This window comes from Hyalella azteca, unplaced genomic scaffold (assembly GCF_000764305.2).
Source record: "Hyalella azteca isolate HAZT.00-mixed unplaced genomic scaffold, Hazt_2.0.2 contig14089, whole genome shotgun sequence".
Taxonomy (NCBI): Eukaryota; Metazoa; Arthropoda; class Malacostraca; order Amphipoda; family Hyalellidae; genus Hyalella; species Hyalella azteca.
Window position 1 is genome coordinate 258,494 of NW_025943988.1, and position 20,199 is coordinate 278,692.

General features: G+C 38.3%; 1 protein-coding gene and 1 long non-coding RNA gene across 2 annotated transcripts; one reads left to right on the forward strand and one right to left on the reverse strand.

Annotated features, from left to right (window-relative positions):
* Positions 1 to 2,526: 2,526 nt before the first annotated feature.
* LOC108675239 lies at positions 2,527 to 5,732 on the reverse strand. The gene is made up of 3 exons (XR_001931095.2): positions 5,648 to 5,732; positions 4,030 to 4,169; positions 2,527 to 2,904 (listed from the first exon to the last, which is right to left on the reverse strand). It is a non-coding gene; the product is annotated as an uncharacterized LOC108675239 (long non-coding RNA).
* Positions 5,733 to 6,990: 1,258 nt separating this feature from the next.
* On the forward strand, positions 6,991 to 19,782 carry LOC108675240 (ER membrane protein complex subunit 4). Its single transcript, XM_018163233.2, has 3 exons — positions 6,991 to 7,232; positions 17,672 to 17,914; positions 18,231 to 19,782. Exons 1-3 carry the CDS (start codon positions 7,089 to 7,091, stop codon positions 18,387 to 18,389), a joined length of 546 nt encoding a protein of 181 aa, XP_018018722.1. The 5' UTR covers positions 6,991 to 7,088; the 3' UTR covers positions 18,390 to 19,782.
* Positions 19,783 to 20,199: the final 417 nt, after the last annotated feature.

Sequence of the window (20,199 nt, forward strand, 5' to 3'; positions counted from 1 at the left end):
TTCACTGTACCGTAGCATCTTTCTTATATACTGTATGTACCCAAATTCAGTTCTAGGTAGCCTCTGCCTTTAACAGTAGTCGGTGGACGAACGGCAAACAGTGGTTTGCAACTTGTCTTTATTTTAGCTTATTATTCTATTTTTTAGCCGATTTAAAATTAACAATTGGTATTTGCTATTTGTCACTAGCTAGTCGAGCATATTCCGGTCACCCACTTCTGCACTTGACGAGAGGCGGAAGCAGACTACGGGTTTATTTAATTAGATTAGTTTACTATGAAAAGTTTTTTATAATCAATAAAAAACTTTTATATAGGACTACTATTCTATTTTCCAGACGCTGATCAAACTATTTTCTGAACATCATCTAAATCTTGCGAAATGTAATAAATCAAGTAAATGATTTAATAACGATACTTTGGAGAACCACGCTAGACATAAAATAATTTATATACTGCTAAATAACCTCAAAGTCATTGGACATTTCTGCGTCCTCCTCAGCATAGTTTCGGCCTGCGCGCTGCCTGCGGCTGGTCAACCACTTCCATTCGGTCTTCAACTTACAAGCAATTGCTAAAAACTTGATTTTCTATCAATGCAATTTTTACTATTAGAAGCTTAGACTCGTAATTAAATTATGTTACATTCTAATTCATATTATTGTTGTATCCTATAATAAAATTATGAAAAATCAGATTTGTCGATATGATTTTGTTTGTCAACATCACCAGTCGAGAACGTTTTTCCAGTAGAAAAATATCATCGGGAATTCCCACTAGCGAACTATGAACTTGATTTACCTTTAAGCACGTCATCTCCTGTCTGGTACGGACTACTAGAGCAAACCTATGCCATTGCATTAAGTAGCATGGGTGTCAAAGATAAATATTTGTAGAGTTAAATGATCTTAGTTTTAGCATAGACAAAGTTAGAGAATTGTATCGGAAATTATTGTAGCTGGAGTTTCGGTGTAATTTAAATAAATAATAGACTTTGTCATCTTTTTTAATGAGCGAAATGTCTACCGGTCGGACAGAAGCGCGTGGGCGTTAGCGTGGGTTACAGCGTGGGCCAGCCCGGCCCTGAACATGCCCTATACCAGCTCTCCCTTTAGCCACGTTTTATTACCTCAATTCGTAACCAATAATTATGAAATTTAATATATGGTTTCACATGCTTATTGCGCCTGTCTCTTATACACATCTAGATGTGTATAAGAGACAGAAGTTTAGCGTACCGGCATTTTTATGGCTTCAAGTCCTATAAAGTTTTCTCCTCTGTATTCCAACCTCGTGACACAATTTTATTGAAAGGCCTAGCAAAAAATAAAGACCTAGTCATTTGTAAACCTGATAAGGGCAAGGGTGTTGTTCTTGNGGCTTGTAGTGCGTAGTGCTACTTCGTAGTGCTAGTGCCCTATTTAGCATGCCAACCGTAGTGTTCCATGTCGCACTAGTACGGCACTACGGCTTGTAGTGCATAGTGCTACTTCGTAGTGCTAGTGCCCTATTTAGCATACGGGCCAATGTGCTAAATACACTGATGAGTTGTGACGAAGGTTGAATTGACAGTTACCATTTTAATTCTAAATCTACTGGCAACTGCCGAATTTGTTTTGCGACTAATATTTCATGTATCTTATTACTGGTATGTCCGATGAAATAACTGTCAGGCGTCAAATCACAGTTAGCAGTGCAGGAAATGAAGAACAGTACTTTACTTGTTTATGTAGAGTCAGCCTTGCTTGCTGATGCTTGTATCAAGCTTTTTAGAGTCCAAAAGTTGGATTTTATATGTAGTATGGCCTCTGCTTCAGAAAAAATGTCATAGCCTGCTCCCTGCTGTACTGAGCTTCCCATGCATACATCACACGATAGAAATCCTGCTGCCTGATGCTTTTTCAGTCTGATTTGGGCAATTGTCAGGTCCTGACATTTCGTTTTTCAACTGTTTTAGGGATTTGTTGAGTCAGTTAAATAATAAGCAGCCTTTTAATAGTTCTCCATAAGTCATAGCTTCACATGAACTTCAATCATTTGAATTATTTGCTGCCTTCCTTCTATACTGGGCAAAACTATATTGCCAAAGCATTTTCAACTTGATGCAAGTAATGACAGCTAATGATATTTAATTTCATCATCATAAAATTATTTATTAATATATCTTATTTGCAGATCATCCATCATCAATATACGTACATGCACTCGTGCTGGAGAATGGGAAGACCTCCATCTTCTTTCCTGCTGCACAGCCATTGATTGAAAGTAATTGAGAAAAACCTGCAAGCCTCAACATTTATACAGAAATGTTGAAGAAATTAATATTTAATAACTTATGTGTTTCTATCAATATTTCTAGTGTATACTCAGTTCTCCTAATACCCGTTGAAGTATATTTAAAGACTTTTTATGATAGCATTCTCACAATGTTTGTGTTAATTGAAATAAAAATATTAGACATTACTTTTCATGCAATGTTCTGGTTAATATTACATATCTATTATAATTTAGGAATGAAGAAAATACCAAGCCACAACAAATTCTGTTGAACATCAGTTCAGCATTTGTGACACATGAATGAGTGTACAAGTTTATCAATATAAAATAAAATTTCCTAGAATGAACACTGCAAAGTAAAGTTTAACTTTAAAAATGTATTGTACGCATATAACTTAGTTTAGCAATTATCAAAACGCCAATTTAAAACACTTCTCTTTACAACTGGGAAGAATAATTAACTTCATTTGAAGACAATTTAAATTAAAGTATAAATGCAGACATGAAATAGCGAGAAATAAGAGGTGTCAATTTGTGCCACAGCTTTCTTCTTAATATTGCCATGTTGATATGGTGCCTGACGCTCCTGAAGTGTGCAGTGTTCAGGGACCACAGTTCATTCGACAATCTGCACATATAATTGCACATGAGAATAAGCTGACAGTTTAAATAATCAATTAATCAAGCACAATCAATATTGGAACATTTAAAACATTAAAATGCGAGAGGAATTTTATTTTTATAGCATGTAGTGTAATTAAATAAAAGCCAAATTTATTTTCATTTGTAGAAATTCATGCTTTTGTTCGTAAAGGGAATGTATGTTTTTCTTTGTATAATAAATGATTGGCTTAGAATACTCTGAAAGAGAGATGGCTGCCTACATTTTTAAATTAATGCCTGTGAATCATAAGCATCAAGACTATAGTTTCCATAAGCTAAATTCTTCATGAAATTCATGTGGAATGTAGAAATATTGAATGAAGCTTATACATGATTTGATGAACTCTGTCTCTTCTCATCATAACGTAAATATAAGTTAGCAAACTGTTCTTGACATATTATGGTCATGTGCTACAAATGAAGTTGGAGCACAGTTAAATATAAAAAATAAATATGAACCAAATTTTGCCTCATGACTACATTACTGTCATGACAAGTGTAAGACTGAAATAACATTGAGACCACATTGTTACTTAAAGAGGCTATAGATTTAAGAAGTAAAAAGTCATTTAATACATAAATCACAAAGAAAATTGTTCATACATAATTTTTAACTATTATTGCTGTTATATACGGCCTGTTATGGCAAGAAGCATGTACAAAGGATAGTGGTAGTAATGTTGTCATTTGTAAAACATTTCATTAAGAGGGTTTTCAAGTTTATTCATTGAGATATCATAGGAAGCTGCGCAGTTACTTCTAACAAGTTAATAGATATCACTTAAAAAAACTTAAATTTTACAGTGATCACTCATTTTTTTCCCACTTGTATTTGTAACAGGGATTCTCAATATAATATTGTGAAAATACAATTAAATGTCAGCAAATACTCCTACAATTGTTGATTAGTTGCAATGATTTACTTAACTCTAAAGAGAGTAAATATACTGAAGAGATCAGGAGATCTTTATTCCTAGATGAGTTAACAAATCTTTTCTGCTAGACCCAATCATTCCAATATCATTCACAAGATGCAAAGCAAATTTCATATGAATAAGATTAAAATTGAACAAAAGTGTGGACCACCCACCATAAAGAGGAATGTACTTGAAGCAGTATTAGGCTGCCTCATCTTCCTTGGAATAGTCTTGAGTGCTAGTTTCATTTCGCCTCATGATGAAACATCCTGTTTTAATCCAAATGCATCTTGATAAGAGAAGCATACATACCCTGAAAAATAAAAAATGTTATTAAAAATATGCAACATAGAGATTAGTGGAAAATATTTGCAATTAATGAACAACTGCAGCGATGGGGAATTTAAATTTTTTCTGCTGCTGCCATTTTGTGTCTTGTGCAACAGGTGAGATGTACTTGTCATTTGTTGGCACTTGGCTATCGCAACTACTTGATTTAATAATGTGAAATTAATGTAGTAGTTATCATATTTTTAACAATCAAAGTTGAATCTAGGTTGCATAGTCTATTACAAAAGTGTAATAATGTCAATGACACTTGACACACATGAGTTGCCGCTCAGCAGCAAGCATGGAAAACTTTTACCATTAGGGCTGCGACTAGAGCTTACCTGCCATTTTCGGAATTGCAAGATTTCCGCCAGATTAATTACCTACTATGTAATTATTACCAAAAATGCACAATTGGGGCGCAAGATTTCAAATGAATTAAAAATTGGTCACATTGGAGCCGCGAAATTTTAGAAACAAGCAAGAAAATTGCAATTCTGCTCTTCAGACAGGGTGCAGACATTGGGTGAATATCAAAAGATATTTGGTGATGCATCAGCAGCAAAATCTACGCCTTCTGAAGATATTGCCAACACATTTGGATTGAAATTATGACATTTTAGAAATTACTGTAAATCTGAAAGACTGCAAGGTTTCCGGTATGCCAGATGGATCAGAATGCAGTGAAGCTTGTCCGGCAATCAGTTGCAAAATGTGTATAGGCTAAGTGTTGTTGTGGTTCCCCGGTCTCAATTTTACAAGAGACCCCAGGCTAAGTGTTGCCGTGCATGGAGAGTAAGAAAGTTAAAGTTACTTGCATCACTTTCTTATTAAAAATTACATGGCGACAGTTCTTGAAAATGGCTGGCAACGCTTTGGCTTTGGGCTAAAAACCATATTGTGGAAAGGCTGCTTGCACCCTCTGCACCCTGGCAGGCAGGCATGGAGGCCTGGCACTGGCACTGGCAGTGGCAGGCTGGCTTAGCAGCAGTCTAGCAGAGACTGCATTTAATTCACAGCTCATCAATGACAAGTGACAACTGCATGATACTGTTAAGAATTGAAATTTTTTATTATTAATTTAGATGCTAGAGAGTTTTGCAATATTTTTACTATATGGCTTCTTAAGCCTTCTTTTGGAAGCTGGCAACAAAAGTGCTATGGCAAGTTATTGGCAACCAGGCAAGTTGGGGCAACGTTGGTGCAATCACTGCAATGGAGTGATTTGATGCCTGACAGTTATTTCATCGGACATACCAGTAATAAGATACATGAAATATTAGTTGCAAAACAAATTCGCTAGTTGCCAGTAGATTTAGAATTGAAATGGTAACTGTGAATTCAACATTCGTCACAACTCACAAGTGTATTTAACACATTATCTAGCCAATGAAAGTACCTCTTTATTATTATTTAAATTTGCCCACCGTCGTAATCAGGAATGTAATTGTAAAAACTTACACTTTTTCGCAAATATCCAGGTAATGGACGATGATGATGACAGGTTGTAGGTGACGAAGAAGTCCAGCGCAGACCACTTGTAACACCTGGACTCAGCAATGATTATTGAATTAAATTAAGACTTCATCTTCTCATTTTCAGTTGCACTCTTCTGTCTGCTGATGCTTACTCTCCACGTTGTCAGCAGTCTCTCATGATGTGTTGTGATGCGAGGCAAATTGGTGATAGATCCAGTGCTCCCCAGTAGCTATAAGGTAGCTAGGCGGCCAGTTTGGGCAAGATAAGTAGCAGTTGCTCGCAAAATGGAGTGCTGAACTCTTCTAGGAAAATTGCCTCCACCAAGAAGCACGCGCAGGGACATTTGAGGAACTCCCAGGGCATTCATGCTTGATACCATCAGCCGTCTCTCACGGTTGTATAGAGCACATGTCAGGAGGAAGTGTTCAATTGTTTCTTCTAGCCCACAATGCAGGCACATGGGAGTGTCAGTCATCCCAAACCGATGGAGGTAAGATCGAACCCCAACATGTCCTAGATGAAGGCGATTTAAGACCACTGTAATACGGCGAGAATGACATGCTACCCATGGGACTGGAGACAACCCTGATCGAATGGAAGCAAGATGATGGCCCCTTCCATCAGTAGCCACTGTAGAAATCCAATCCAATTCCCAAAAACTAAGGAAGCATGACCGAAGCACAGCTAGGGCGTCTTTCCGTAATTTGCTAGGCATTTTAAGACTGAACATATGCTCCTGCATTGCTTCGTCTAGTCTGTTCTTGAAGGCGTTCTACTCGGAGCGTCAACGATGCTATCAGGGAGGCTATTACCTCGGTTGATCAAAAATACGTTAATTCATGTAAAAATCTGTAATGATTCCTGCGGCAGCGTACCAATAATGTCTACTCACATTCCAAAATTCAAGCAAATCCGTTCAGTATTGAAGGTCTTATGAGTGGTTCAGTTGCGCGAGTCCGCAGGCGAGTTCGCAAGCGGGCCCGCAAAAGTGTCGATTCAGTCAAGCCAGCCCCCCCCCCCAACTGACTATAGTATATGCGCTAAAAATTCTATAAATGGAATTTCGGAGTATCAGACTACATAGGAAATGTATTAAACACCGGTCAATGAATAATTACGTTGTCAAAAAATAACAACCGAATATTTTTTCAAACTAAAGGACTTCATTAAAGTTTCAATGAAAGCTCCTTAATATATTTATTATGCAATAATTTAGGCTCCCAACATATCAATCACTGAATTTGATCATTCTTCTCCGGAAATTTTTCTACCAAATTTACAGTACTCTCTAATGTCCGGGTTTTAATTTTCATTCATACGAATAATTGTTCTTCGTGTGGAGTGTTGTCCTCGGGATTGATTTGTTATCCTGAGCCTGAGTGTACGAAGAAGAATTAAAAACTTGCAACTTTTATTTACTAACATGACGGTTCGCAACTCATCTTTGTATAGTTTATCAACTGGAGCTCCTAAAAGAAGATGGGGAGTTGAATTGGGTGGAGGTGGCCGTAAAGATCGGATCAGCGATGCTCTCCCTTCACCGCCCGGCTACAATCCCAATATGCAGGTAGTATGACACTATGACTCAATGTGGAAAGGAATAAAAAAAATTTTATTATTCAACTGCTCATTATTGTACACTTGAATTACTTTAAATTAGAGTCTAACAGAATAGAGAATTTACAAATCTTAAATTTGAGTTTTAAAACTTATAATGAAATGAAGTTTGCATGCACATTCACATTGCAGGCTCCTTAGACCTAACTGGAAGAAATGGGATATTACTTATTAGATTTATTAATACACCTGTTCAAGCTCTCTTGCATGCTATTTACGCAATAAAATTGCTAGTAATTTAGCACAATGACTGAAATATTAATTTTGAATAGATTTGAACTCAAACTTGTCAGCTAACAGGAACAGAGAAACAAAATCTTTACAGAGCTTAAAGCAGGAAGCAAGGAGTGACAATTAGTTACATCTCACCTTGATGACCAGGCATGGAATATATATACTTGGCGAACCGCTACTGAATTTTTTTAGCTGTAGTTTCCAGACAGGAATAATGGGCAGATTTTTTAGAATACCGCGGGTAAAAATAGGCTCTTCAAGGGTGAAGTTGTAAAATCGCGGGTGCAATTTTCGTCCTCCCGGGTGCTTCTCGAAAATCGCGGGTAAGAATTTACTGTTCTCGGGCAATTTTACGAAATAGCGTGTGAACAGCTGCGACCTACCGTCTCTCAACTTCTCACGCCGAGCCGCCGAACCGATGGCGAACGAGAGGTGCCGCGCCATAGCCCATAGCTAGACCAGCAAATTACCTCAAATCAGCCCTGGACAGTGGACCTGGAGCCAACATCAACCTTCTAAATGCTATTGATATAGTCATCCTGGCAGTGGCACCTAAGCAGCTGTACTCAATTGACCCATCGTACCTCACGAACTTTAAACCAACAATGCTTCAGCTAACAAGCTGCTATTCCACATAGTTAACGGTTGAAACGTAGTTCTCCAATAACTTTCAACCGACACCATCACCTCGAAGGATTGGATCGTCGGCAAGCATATGTATATGAGACTCGTATGTCGGATGGTTCTACAGGCAATTAAGTTGAGAACACTGGTTGTCGAGTCGTTNAACCCCGAAAAACCCTTATTTTATGGTTTTCAAACCATGGGTTTGGCTTTAAGGGGAGCGTCTACCCTAAAATTTATCTCGGCTATTTACGAACGGATCACTCTGAAACTTGGTACACATATGTAAAACAGAATTCTAAGACATTTTTGTTCGTGTGAATTTTTCGAAAAAAATGAAAGAAAACGTGAAATTCTTAGAAAACGGCCAAAAAAGGGGGTACCGTAGAAATCTATCTCCTCCTAGGATTTTCAAGCTACCACATCGAGACACATATCATTCGATGCGTAAAGACCATATCTAAAACTGATGGCAGCGGTTTTTTGGATTTCTAATTTTTGTGGGAGTGGGAGCATTTTTCGTGAATTTTTCGAAAAATTTTCGATTTTCCCCCCCGCCACCCCCCTTTTTGCGGAATAAAATCCAAACTATAACGAAATTAGAAAAAAGCCTGCCATCCGTTCTAGATAATTTTGTTGCGCATCGAATGGTATATGTCTCATTGTTGTAGCTCAAAAACTCTAGGAGGAGATAGGTTTTCCGTGACAATAAGTGTGAATGTTGAGAAGAGCGCGACAAAGTCCCGCGCGCACCACAATATGCGCTCAATGTTGCATAGATACCAAACTAAACGTTTCTGAAGCTTGATTCCACTCAAGGATGATGGGAGCAACTACATGCACATCTCTCCGTACAACGCCCGGAGGCACACTGAGTCAGACCTCATAAAAACACTGTATTTGTAGAGCTGGGGCAGCGAATTATCTCCTATCTATTACTGAAAGAACTCCCCCACCCGCCCCCCTTTCATAAAGTGTCGTGTACGTAAAAATCAACGTACAGAGATGGTAGTGGTACCGTTGGATAGGCCAGAATGTCAGCTTTAAGATGAGACTAAACATGTAACTGCAGCACAACTCAAGTAGACACTATACTTAAAGAGCTCAGCAGCTAATTAGTTCCTATCTAATTACTTAAAGAACTCCCCCACCCGCCCCCCTTTCATGAAATGCCGTGAAATCATAAATCAACGTAGAGAGATGGCAGTGGTACCGTTGGATAGGGCAGAATGTCAGCTTTAAAATGAGTATAAAAACCGAAAAAGTGGAAATTTTCAATTTTAGGGTAGACGCTCCCCTTAATGCAAACTGATCACTTTTGACATGACTGCAACTATGCACAATCTTCAACAAAACGTTTAGTTGATTTGTTTACATTACAATGTTTATGTTTTTCTGCAGGATATTTTGGCGGGAATGGTAAAGCAATGCAGATTGCAGAAGTTGAAAATTTTATGAAATGACATGTTTGCAAAGTGCAACCGCGATTTTTCAATCAAACAAAAATTTATGACATTCAAGCCGTGAGATTTCATACCTACTGAAATTATATGATATTAGAGCCACGATATTCCAGACAAAAATAGGACTTTTCCAGCCCGGTTGATGACCACAGAATATGGCATGGCCACATTTCCATGATTTAAAAAAAAACGAGGAAGTGTCAATCAAGCTGTCAATTAAAATCAAATGTTGACAGTGTAACTGTCACAGTGACAGCTGGGGAGCAGGCAATCAAATATCATAGTTGTCAATTAAACATCAGGCATCAGCCAGGAAAAAGTTTCAATCAAGCTGTCAATCAAATAGTGACTGATGTCAATCCAATGTCACAGTTGTCAATCAAGCATCAGGCACAGGCTATCAGCCTCTTCAAGTGGGCAGTCAACATCAAAGTATTACATAAGCAGTAAAGGCAGTATCTCCTAAATTGTAATAATTTAAATATACCAAAATTTTGTAAATTAAAAGGAAGAAATTGAATTTCTAAAAAATTTATTAATTCCATGGCAAAACTTGAATATGCTTTCAAAATCATGAATTCTGTTGCAATTACAAAAATTAGGACATCTGTCAGGGAGATTAAATTTCTAGTTGGGCATGACTTCAAGCCTGAATATTTTAGTAAGAAGTAAAATTCTGTAAATCTTGTTATTAAGACTAGTACCGTAAAATGGGGTTACTTTGACCGGTGGGGTAACTTTGACCACTTTTCGTTTTTTTAACAAAAACCCCCAAAACTCAAAAACGATTTGACAGAAACTGAGAAAAATTTTGTCAATGGCCATCAAAGGCCTATTACTGAGGCTACATAACACAATAGAAAGATTTGAAAAGTTTGCATATCTAATAGGTTAAATAATTAATAATGTGACCCACAAAAAAGAGCTATTATTTAAAGCCTGTCGGAGTACCCCCTCCAATTTTTTTATTTTTTGGTAAAATAACTCCAGGTTTTGATGCATTGTAGTAGAACTCTTCTAGTTACATATGCAAAAGACAAATTTTAGGAAAGTGTCATAATTTGCAAATGGGGGGCACCGCCCCCCAATGGGGGAACTTTGACCACCTGATGGCAGCCATGATGGGGTAACATTGACTGGCTTGGAAATTAAGTTAAAGTTACCATAGGTACGGTACCTATATAACATATTTTATGTTTGATTACACCTATTAATGTTTTTTTTCTTTATGTTTCAGACTCTACAGAGTCTTATATATGGTAATTTTAACTAAATTTCCAAACTGGTCAATGTTACCCCATCACGGCTGCCATTAGGTGGTCACATTTTGCCCATTGGGGGGTGGCACCCCCCATTGGCAAACTATGACACTTTCCTAAAATCTGTCTGTTGCATATGTAACTAGAAGAGTTCTACTACAATGCACCACAACCTGGAGTTATTTGGAGTTATTTTACCAAAAAATATAATTGATTTTACCACCCGGTCTAAGTTACCCCAAGAGCTGGGGTAACAAAGACCATCACTTTTTTTGAAATTACATAAAGACTATGAGAGGCAGGAGCCAGCAATTTATGGTGAGTGAAGCTAGAGTATAGACCTGTATTTTGCATGTTTCAATTTAAGCTTAACTTATCTAGTAAAAAATGGCATCATTTTGAAAAAAAGTGGTCAAAGTTACCCCATTTTATGGTATAAAACACATCTACTCTTTTAGCCAAGACTGGATTTTTGAAGCAATAAATTCATGTGATTTTGTGTCACAAGTCTATTTTTTGAGCTGTTAATCCCTTTCACTGGCTATGGACCAATCAGGAAAGTTGGACAAAACTTTTAAAATATTGTGGGTTTAAACTATTATCTACAGTGCAATTTTTAATAACTGCAGGCATAATATACTACCAGTTATCTACTTTTTAATGAAAGAGAATTAGTCAAAGGTCATAAAAATTGATTAAATTGACTGCAAGCCCAAAATGGAAAATTAAGCAGAAGCCATGATAGCCATCCATGAATTGGACAAAAATACCTGTAAATCTAGCCAATTTCACCCATTCCTAAAGCATTTTTGCAATTGTTTTTAGTTGAAAATAGGATAAATTGCATTTTTACCAATATTTTTACAAAATCACCCATGAAATGAATCTTTTTACCAACAATTTTAGGAAATTCATGCCCAATAGTATAAATTGGTTACAAGCATAAGCATTTTTGTCTCATTCACATTGGCTTCTATCAGATTTTCCAGAATGGACAATGGAAAGCCATTTTTTGAGCAATAAACTTGTTTGCAAAGGGGTGCACATGTACTATGCCAAATCTCTAATTTTACCCTAGAAGTTGCCACTAAAATATTTTTTCTTAAATTTAGAGGCAATTGAGCAATATGAGTATGTGATAGGTAGCATATTCTCATGTTTTAGTTGAAATAAAAATGCATTCATAATGCAGTCTGACAGCCTGATGCTAGCATAAAATAAACATTTTGGGTGCAGTCATTGTGTAGGATATTTTGGTAGGAGGGCAATACTGGAATGCAGATAATAATGTCACTTGTTTGCTTGAATTATAAATTCACTAAAAACTTGAAAGCTAAGAAAACTCCACAAAATTCATAGTATCTGTAAAGAAAACGTTCGGAGTCCAGCTCTATTGTCAGTTTGAAAATTCTAGAACACATATATCAGTGATTAGTACAGTTAAGATTACAACAAAAAAACCTTAGCTGTAAAACCTACCTATTTACAATTTCAAGTGGGTAAGAGCTAAAAGGATGTGCGCTGCTCCATCAATCCTTATTCCTTTGTTTGCAACTTAGGCCAGTGTCATATCCGATCTTCGTAAATCTTTAAACAACCGATTGACAAGATGACTTTCTTGTGTGGATCGTTTTACAGTGAATATAGTGTTCAAATGATCATGTCTGAGGATTACAGTGTCTAAATCAGTGGTTCCCAAACTTTTTCAGGCTGGCGCCCCCTTTGGCTCCCTAGTAAACTTCTAGCGCCCCCCAAAGTATATATATAAAAACTTACGCCTCTTTCTTGAAATTTAGTACTCTGCAATTTTAAAAGATAAAGGTTAAACACAAATGTGTATTTCACAAAAAGAACTCCATTTAGTGAAGCAATAGGTTTTTCAGCTGTTTTAACTGTTTCAGCACTAGAAACCTAGGACGTCTCGGGCGAATTTACGGCCTGACTCGTAGCCAGTCGCACAACCAATCTCCAAATTCAATTATCAAGTAGTATCTCCCAAACTAATGAACGCAGCTCAATGAAAATTGGAACACGTATTCATCATAACCTAACGATGATGTTTAGCTCCTAAATTTTTTTTTAAAGTTCCGCCATTCGTGAGTTACGCGTATATTGCGAAACAGGCCGAAATTCGCAGTGATCAAAAAATTTCTTCCAAACTATTGAACAGATTTGAGCGAAATTTTTAATATGCATTCCTAACTACCAAACGGTGATTTTTTAGCTTATAATTTTTTTATTTTGACTTCGTTTGTGAGTTTTTTTTCATTTACCGCCATTCTTGATTTCACACTTCCTTATATATTTGGCCCGTATCGCCGGGTAATTTGTCGCTTAAATTCGCGGCGATCAAGAAATTTCTTCTAAACTACAGAACAGATTTCAACGAAACTTTGTATATAAATACCTAACCTCTCAACGGTGATGTCTAGCTCGTGACAATTTTTCTATTTTGCTTTCGTTCCCGTTTCGTATACAGATATAGGAGGAACGACCGGCTTTTCTACCGGCCGGTTTAACCAAGATCGAGCCATGTACCTACAGCCATATAACTCGCAAACGAAGGCAAAACGAATAAATTGTAAACATCACCGTTGCTGAGGTTAGGTATTTAAATACTAAGTTTCATTAGTTTCATTCAAATCTATTTCAAAAGAATTTCTTGATTAATGCGAATTTAAGCACGTATTGCTGTTTGAACCACGAATGAAGGTGAAAAGGAAAAAAAATCTCGCGAACGAAGGCACAATCGAAAAAATTTTCACGAGCTGAACTTTACCGTTAGGTAGTTACGACTGCAAATTAAAAATTTCGTTCGAATCTGTTCAGTAGTTTGGATGAAATTATTTGATCACTGTTAATTTCGTCCCGTTTGCCATATAACTATGGCAAAAACAAATGATGGCAAAATTCAAACAATTTTCGCGAGCGAAACATTGTTAGATATTAATAATACGGAGTACCAAGTTTCATCGAGTTAAGTTCATTAGTTTGAGAGACATTCCTTGATCAATAAATTTTGAAATTGGCCGTGAGACCGGCCGCGATTCCGGCCGTTAATTCGTCCAATACGTAAACCCAGGAGAGGTTAAAAACAGATCTGGGTGAAAAAACCATCGCTGGGAGTCAGGTGCTGCACGTGTTGTGTACAAATCGTCAAACAACGTTCGCACTTCTGACATTGACTTCGGACTATCGCCCCCCTATCGCCCCCCTACCGTTCTCTTCTTTCTTACCGCCCCCCAAAATCTTTCCACCGCCCCTAGGGGGGCGATATCGCCCACTTTGGGAACCACTGGTCTAAATGATCACTATGCACGAGTGCAGTTTTGTTTTCCGGCTCGTTTTTTTTTCCACCCTTGGCTATCAACACCCTACTTGGCTGATCCAAGCCCTGTGATGCTAGTCTTTGTTCGACCAAGATTCCACGGATTTTTTAAGTAATCGTCTCGACGTTCAACATACAGGTCCTCTAGATGCTTTTTAGAGGTCTGACACTGCTATTTCATAATCTGTAACGTGAGTTGAATCAGGCTGATAGTGATATCCATGGCACCATTAGCCTACTCGACAATGCAGCTGCTTGGCCTGCGGCCAGCCGCTGCAACCCTCGATCCATCCGTCCGTCAACGAGTCAATTTGCTCCTTGCTACTCCCGCCCCTCGTCTGTCTTATCGCGGATGCCGTGCCGGTCGTAACAGGCGTACTGCCGCCATGTATCGGGTTGCGTGCAACGGTGGTGCGTTTGTGATAATTGGCAATCGGCCATTGCCACGACGGCAGCCATCTGTGCTAGACTGTGCGTCGGCTGATCCTTCTGCTGCTGAACGTGGACATGTGTCGGCTTGCAGGCCTCATAACCTGCGCAGCGTCCATGTGGATCGTCACTCCGCACAGACGTGTTGCCGGTTAATGTTCGGCAGCCTAAACATCCGCTCGCTGAACAACAAAGTTGACGAGTTCCTTCGCATCCGCCGCTCGCGCTCTTTGGATGTCGTCTTCTTGACCGAGACCTGGCATGATGCTGACTCGGTTTCCATCGCGCGTCTTCGGGCTGAAGGACTCCAAGTGGTTGAGCGTGCACGGCCTCGCGCGCAGCCCAACACCCTAGTGACGAAGCACGGTGGACTAGCGACCGTCGCCTGCGGCGTGAATTTGACCAGGCTCGACATCGGCGCCCGACCCACCACCTTTGAGCTGTTGTGTGTCACGGTCGCTTGCGGCTCGTTAGCGTGTGTTGCTGTCGTCATCTATCGTCCCGGATCAGTTGCTGTCGCACGTGATTTTTATGTTGAATTAAGCGATGTTTTAACTGGACTTGTGACCCTCACCTATCACGTTTTTATCACTGGCGATTTTAATGTTTGACTGGATCGTGCCGACGACCAATGGACGCGTCAGCTGAACGATCTGCTGTCTGCCTTCGGCATGGTCTGTCACGTTACCTTACCAACCCATGACCTCGGCGGGTTGCTGGATGTTGTCATCACATGTACCGACATTCAATTTCTGCCCGTTGACATCATCGATATTGCAATATCCGACCACCGACTACTCCAGTGGATGGTGCCATGTGTTCGCCTGGCGTTGACGTACAGAGCCGTCATCTGTCGCCCATGGCGCGATCTCGACAGCGATGTTTTGAGCAGGAGACTTCAGTTGTCCCGACTTGGTCGGCCGGACTCATGGTCGGAGCTGTCGGTGGATGATCTTGCAAAACTCTACGATATCGAGAATGTCGCGCCTCGAAGCGTGGTGTTCGGCTGCTCCAGCGGGCTGTCCATCGCGCGAGCAGACGTAATGATCCTGCTGCCAGGGCTGAAGCGACGTCCAACTGGCGGGATGCGCGGCGCGCCCATGTCAACCTTCTTAGATCCAAGAGGGAGTCATTCTGGCGTCTAAGAGTTGACGCACAGCGCGGCGACCCTCGGGCGCTATGGCGTTCGCTGGATAGGCTCATGGGGAGGGGTCGTGCGGATGCCTCGGGCGACGTGAGCGTGGAAGGATTCCATGCCTTCTTTGAAAACGAAATTTCAGCTGTGCCTCTACCTACTGAACAATTTGAAAACGTGAAAACCTCTCACACGCCAAGCCGATCTCCTACAGTTTTCAAGCTACAACAATGAGACATATACCATTCGATGCGCAACAAAATTATCTACAAAGTTAAGAAGCCGTTTTTTCAATTTCGTTATAGTTTGGATTTTATTGGAAAAAAATGGGGGTGGCAGGGGGGATAATCGAAAAATTTACAAAAAATGCTCCCACACCCACAAAAAATGAGAATTAAAAAAAAACGGCCTCTTAACATTTTGGATAAGGTCTTTACGCATCGTATGATATGTGTCTCGATGTTGTGGCTTGAAAATCCTAGGAGGAGATAGATTTCAAAAGTACCCCCTTTTTTGACCGTTTTCTAAGAATTTCACATTTTCTTTCATTTTTTTAGAAAAATTCACAAGAACAAAATGCAATTTTTTCCCCATTTTACATACGTGTACCAAGTTTCAGAGTGATTTGTCTGTAAATAGCCAAGATAATTTTTAGGGTAGACGCTCCCCTTAAAAATATGCAATGATTCTAAAATGCGCAAATCAGAAACACCGGAACTGGAAGCTAAAACTTCGAAGTCACTGTCAGAAACTGGAACATCGCACTGCCCAGCGTGAGCCCGCACAGCCGAATGAGGGGGGTGTTACAGTAAGTTACCAGTTCTACAACTCCTGCCCCTATGTTCTGCGACCCTAGAATAAAGATTGCTAGACGTCATCCCGACATACGCAGATCATAACGTGCACAACTATAGTTGTGCACAATGTGCATCTGCGTACATCAGAATGACGTCTTGCAATCTTTATTCTAGGGTCGCAGAACATAGGGGCTGGAGTTGTAGAACTGGTAACTTACTGTCGCGCCCCCCTCATTTGGCTGTGCGGGCTCACAGCCACACAGCCAATGATGCACATCATGCACAACTATAGTTGTGCACAATGTGCATCTGCGTACATCAGGATGACGTCTTGCAATCTTTATTCTAAGGTCGCAGAACATAGGGGCAGGAGTTGTAGAACTAGTAACTTACTGTCGCACCCCCCTCATTCGGCTGTGCGGGCTCATGCCGGGTAGTGCAATGTTCCAGTTTCTGACAATGACTTCAAAGTTTTAGCTTTCAGTTCCAGTGTTTCTGATTTGCGCATTTTAGAATCATTGTATATTTTTAAACAGAGGCCTAGTTTGAATTTATCTTTTAGCTCTTACCCGCTTGAAATTGTAAATAGGTAGGTTTTACAGCTTAGGTCTTTTGTTGTAATCTTGACTGTACTAATCACTGATTCATCTAGAATTTTCAAACTGATGATGGAGCTGGACTCCGAAACATTTTCTTTAAAGATACTATGAATTTTTGTGGAGTTTTCTTTGCTTTTAAGTTTTTGGAATGCAGATGTTTAAAATTTTATGAAATGACATATTTGCAAACTGCTATACTTTTAATTGAATATAAATGCATTACTGGTACTTTGGAGCTTATCCTTCGCCTAATAAATAAATATATATATCTTATAATTGTTGATTCATGGGAAAGAAATATTGATTGAACAATTCCCTATCTTTTCTTTTTTTGACAAGCTTGAGACAAGTTTTCTAATTTTTTATTTTCTTTGTTGATAATGTTGTGCAAACCCTAGAGAATAATATTGTTTGGGAAAATTTCTGAAATCATCTTTTGAATTTGATGTAAAATATGGTTCATTATAGCAATTGCATTTCAAAACTTGCAGCTTCTTCATGCATGATTGATTTTTGTGCAGATATGTTCTGAAACCCAGAGGTCACCTGACTCCCAGAAATTGGTGGTTAAGAAGGCTTGGGACCTGGCACTTGGTCCCATCAAGGGTGTGCCTATGAATTTATTTCTCCTCTACATGTCTGGCAACAGTATCAGCATTTTTCCCATTATGATGGTGGGGATGATGCTCATGAGGCCTTGCAAAGCTCTCTTTGCAACAAATGCTACTTTCAGTACATTTGAGGGCACCCAAGCTATATTGCAAGTAAGTGAGCTGATTAATTGAATTGGCTTTGGAACAAAGATGTGAAAACTAGAATAGTACCTCATATCTAATGTTCATCAAGGTTTAAAATAATCGCAATTGAGATTACTTTTGAACACATTCAAATTGATAGTTTTTAAAGCACAGCATAAAATGAGACAAATTCAAAAACCTGGAGATTAAACCACACATATTGGCTTTGAAAATAATGTATTGTAATACAGGTATCAACTCATACTTATTAGTGAGTATTTTACTTGTATGTGGTACAGTCTTTCTTTTTGTAATATTCATTAATTTGTATTCAATATTACAGAAAGCAACCTACTTACTGGGGAACTTGGCTCAGATTGGACTTGCATTATACAAATGCCAATCATTGGGACTGCTACCAACACATGCATCGGACTGGTTAGCATTCCAAGAACCAGCATCTCAAGTTGAATTTGTACATGGAGGCTTTGGCTTATGGTAGAGCAACACATTCCTGGCCATATGTTGTAGATAATATAAATGGATTTCAGTTGCTTCTGGTAAATAAAGCCTTCACCTTATTCAGGCTATTAATAGCTTAATATTTTAGCTCATAATTTGAACTGTAAATGTGAAAATTACATTCACTCAAATGAAATAAATTAAACATTAATTAATGGTGAATCATCCATGCTTAAGAACCTGTATGAGTATTCACTTGACTTGCGCTCAAAACCTTAAAGTTTCTGCTGAAGCAGTCTGGTTTATGGTAATACTGATAAAGTTGTGCAAAATCAGAACTTATATGCAAAATTGTTTGTTCAAAATATTCAGTGAAATATGATATCCTGAGAAACAGAAGATTTAAACTGATATTTTGGCAAACTCGTCCCTTACGTCATCCTATTGAGAATGTTGAAAAGACTTGGTAAAAATCTCCTACTTTCATCAGTACCTACCTACCCCATTTTAATGATGAATGAAATTTTTTACTAATCAATAGAAATGTTGTAAAATGTCAACAATAATTTGGTGACCCTTATGAGAATTACGTTATGAAGTAATGTAGGTATTCTGGATAGATTAAATTGGTGTTCTCCATCTTCACTGGCAAAAACTGCTTCGTTTCCTTGTTCAAAAACACCTTTTTTATTGCTAAACCTGAAATGTATGTGCATTTGTATCAAGCTATGTTGTAATTTGTTTTATTTATGAATCACTGTAAGCATAAACTTAGCTAATGTTGAAGTATATTTGCTTAACCCATAGAAGGAATGAGAATTTACCGTTGTACATGTCTATAAATCGGGTAACAAAATGCAAATTATGTGTACGCCTCCCTTTTTCTGTTTTGCTTATTTTCAAATATTTGTTGAAGGTTTCAATTGTTTTATGTATTTGACTCGTTAAAATACACTATCCCAATATTGGATTCATGTCATTTGCTAATTAGTATCTGCTTCTTGTTCAGACAAAATAATATTCAGTGTTTTATATAGGTGTATATAGGATGCAAGACCTTTATTAAGCTGAACTCTCAACCTGGAGAACGACATGAATTCTTGCAGTAAGACATTCGTACATTACTAGTATGTAAAACGAATAGATTTTAAATTTTACTCATGGTACTTCTTTTACAATCAACCCTATTTATTCTGTTGCTTTGTTCGATGCTATGATCTGTTGCTCAGCATCTATATATACTCTCTTTGGTCGAACTTAACTAGGAAACTAGCCCCTGTTTTTCCTTCTAAATTCAGTGCTAAACTTAAATACGTTTTGTTGATGTTGTTTTGCCACTTAAAAACATTGACGGTTTGACTCAGTACTTTCTCCGCACTACTCCATTTTTCTGGCACATTTTATGGTAGGTTTTATATAAATACGGTTGGTAAGATCGACTTTTGTTATCCTTTGAAGGCAAAATAGTCAAAAAGTTTCACGAAATCGTTCTTGTTGATCAAAATTAAATTTGCGTTGATACGGTAAGGTCTAATTGGAAATATGTTGTGATTGCCCTCGTACTTCCCGCAAAGGCTTATGTAATAATAAGTTTGAGATCCTTAATCTGTTAATGCGCGTGTTCGAATAAGGAGAGTATCAATGAGGCTAAACTGGACTTCTGAGTTATTCTTTATTACTGTATTGACCTGCCAGTATTGATGGGAAGAATGCACTCATTCTGTAATGATATCAACAAATTTTTACAATTAACGATAAATTTAGAAGATCGGCATGCTACTGAATGAAATAGAGTATCATAGGTAATGGAACTTAACTGATTCAAAATAATGAATGACGAACACGGGAGA

What these genes read in the sequence shown, in the direction of transcription:
- LOC108675240 (XM_018163233.2), top strand. Translation starts at nt 7,089, where the DNA reads ATGACGGTTCGCAACTCATCTTTGTATAGTTTATCAACTGGAGCTCCT. An exon ending in GCTACAATCCCAATATGCAG is followed by an intron (nt 7,233 to 17,671) that starts GTAGTATGACAC and finishes ATTTTTGTGCAG; the next exon opens with ATATGTTCTGAAACCCAGAG. An exon ending in GCACCCAAGCTATATTGCAA is followed by an intron (nt 17,915 to 18,230) that starts GTAAGTGAGCTG and finishes TCAATATTACAG; the next exon opens with AAAGCAACCTACTTACTGGG.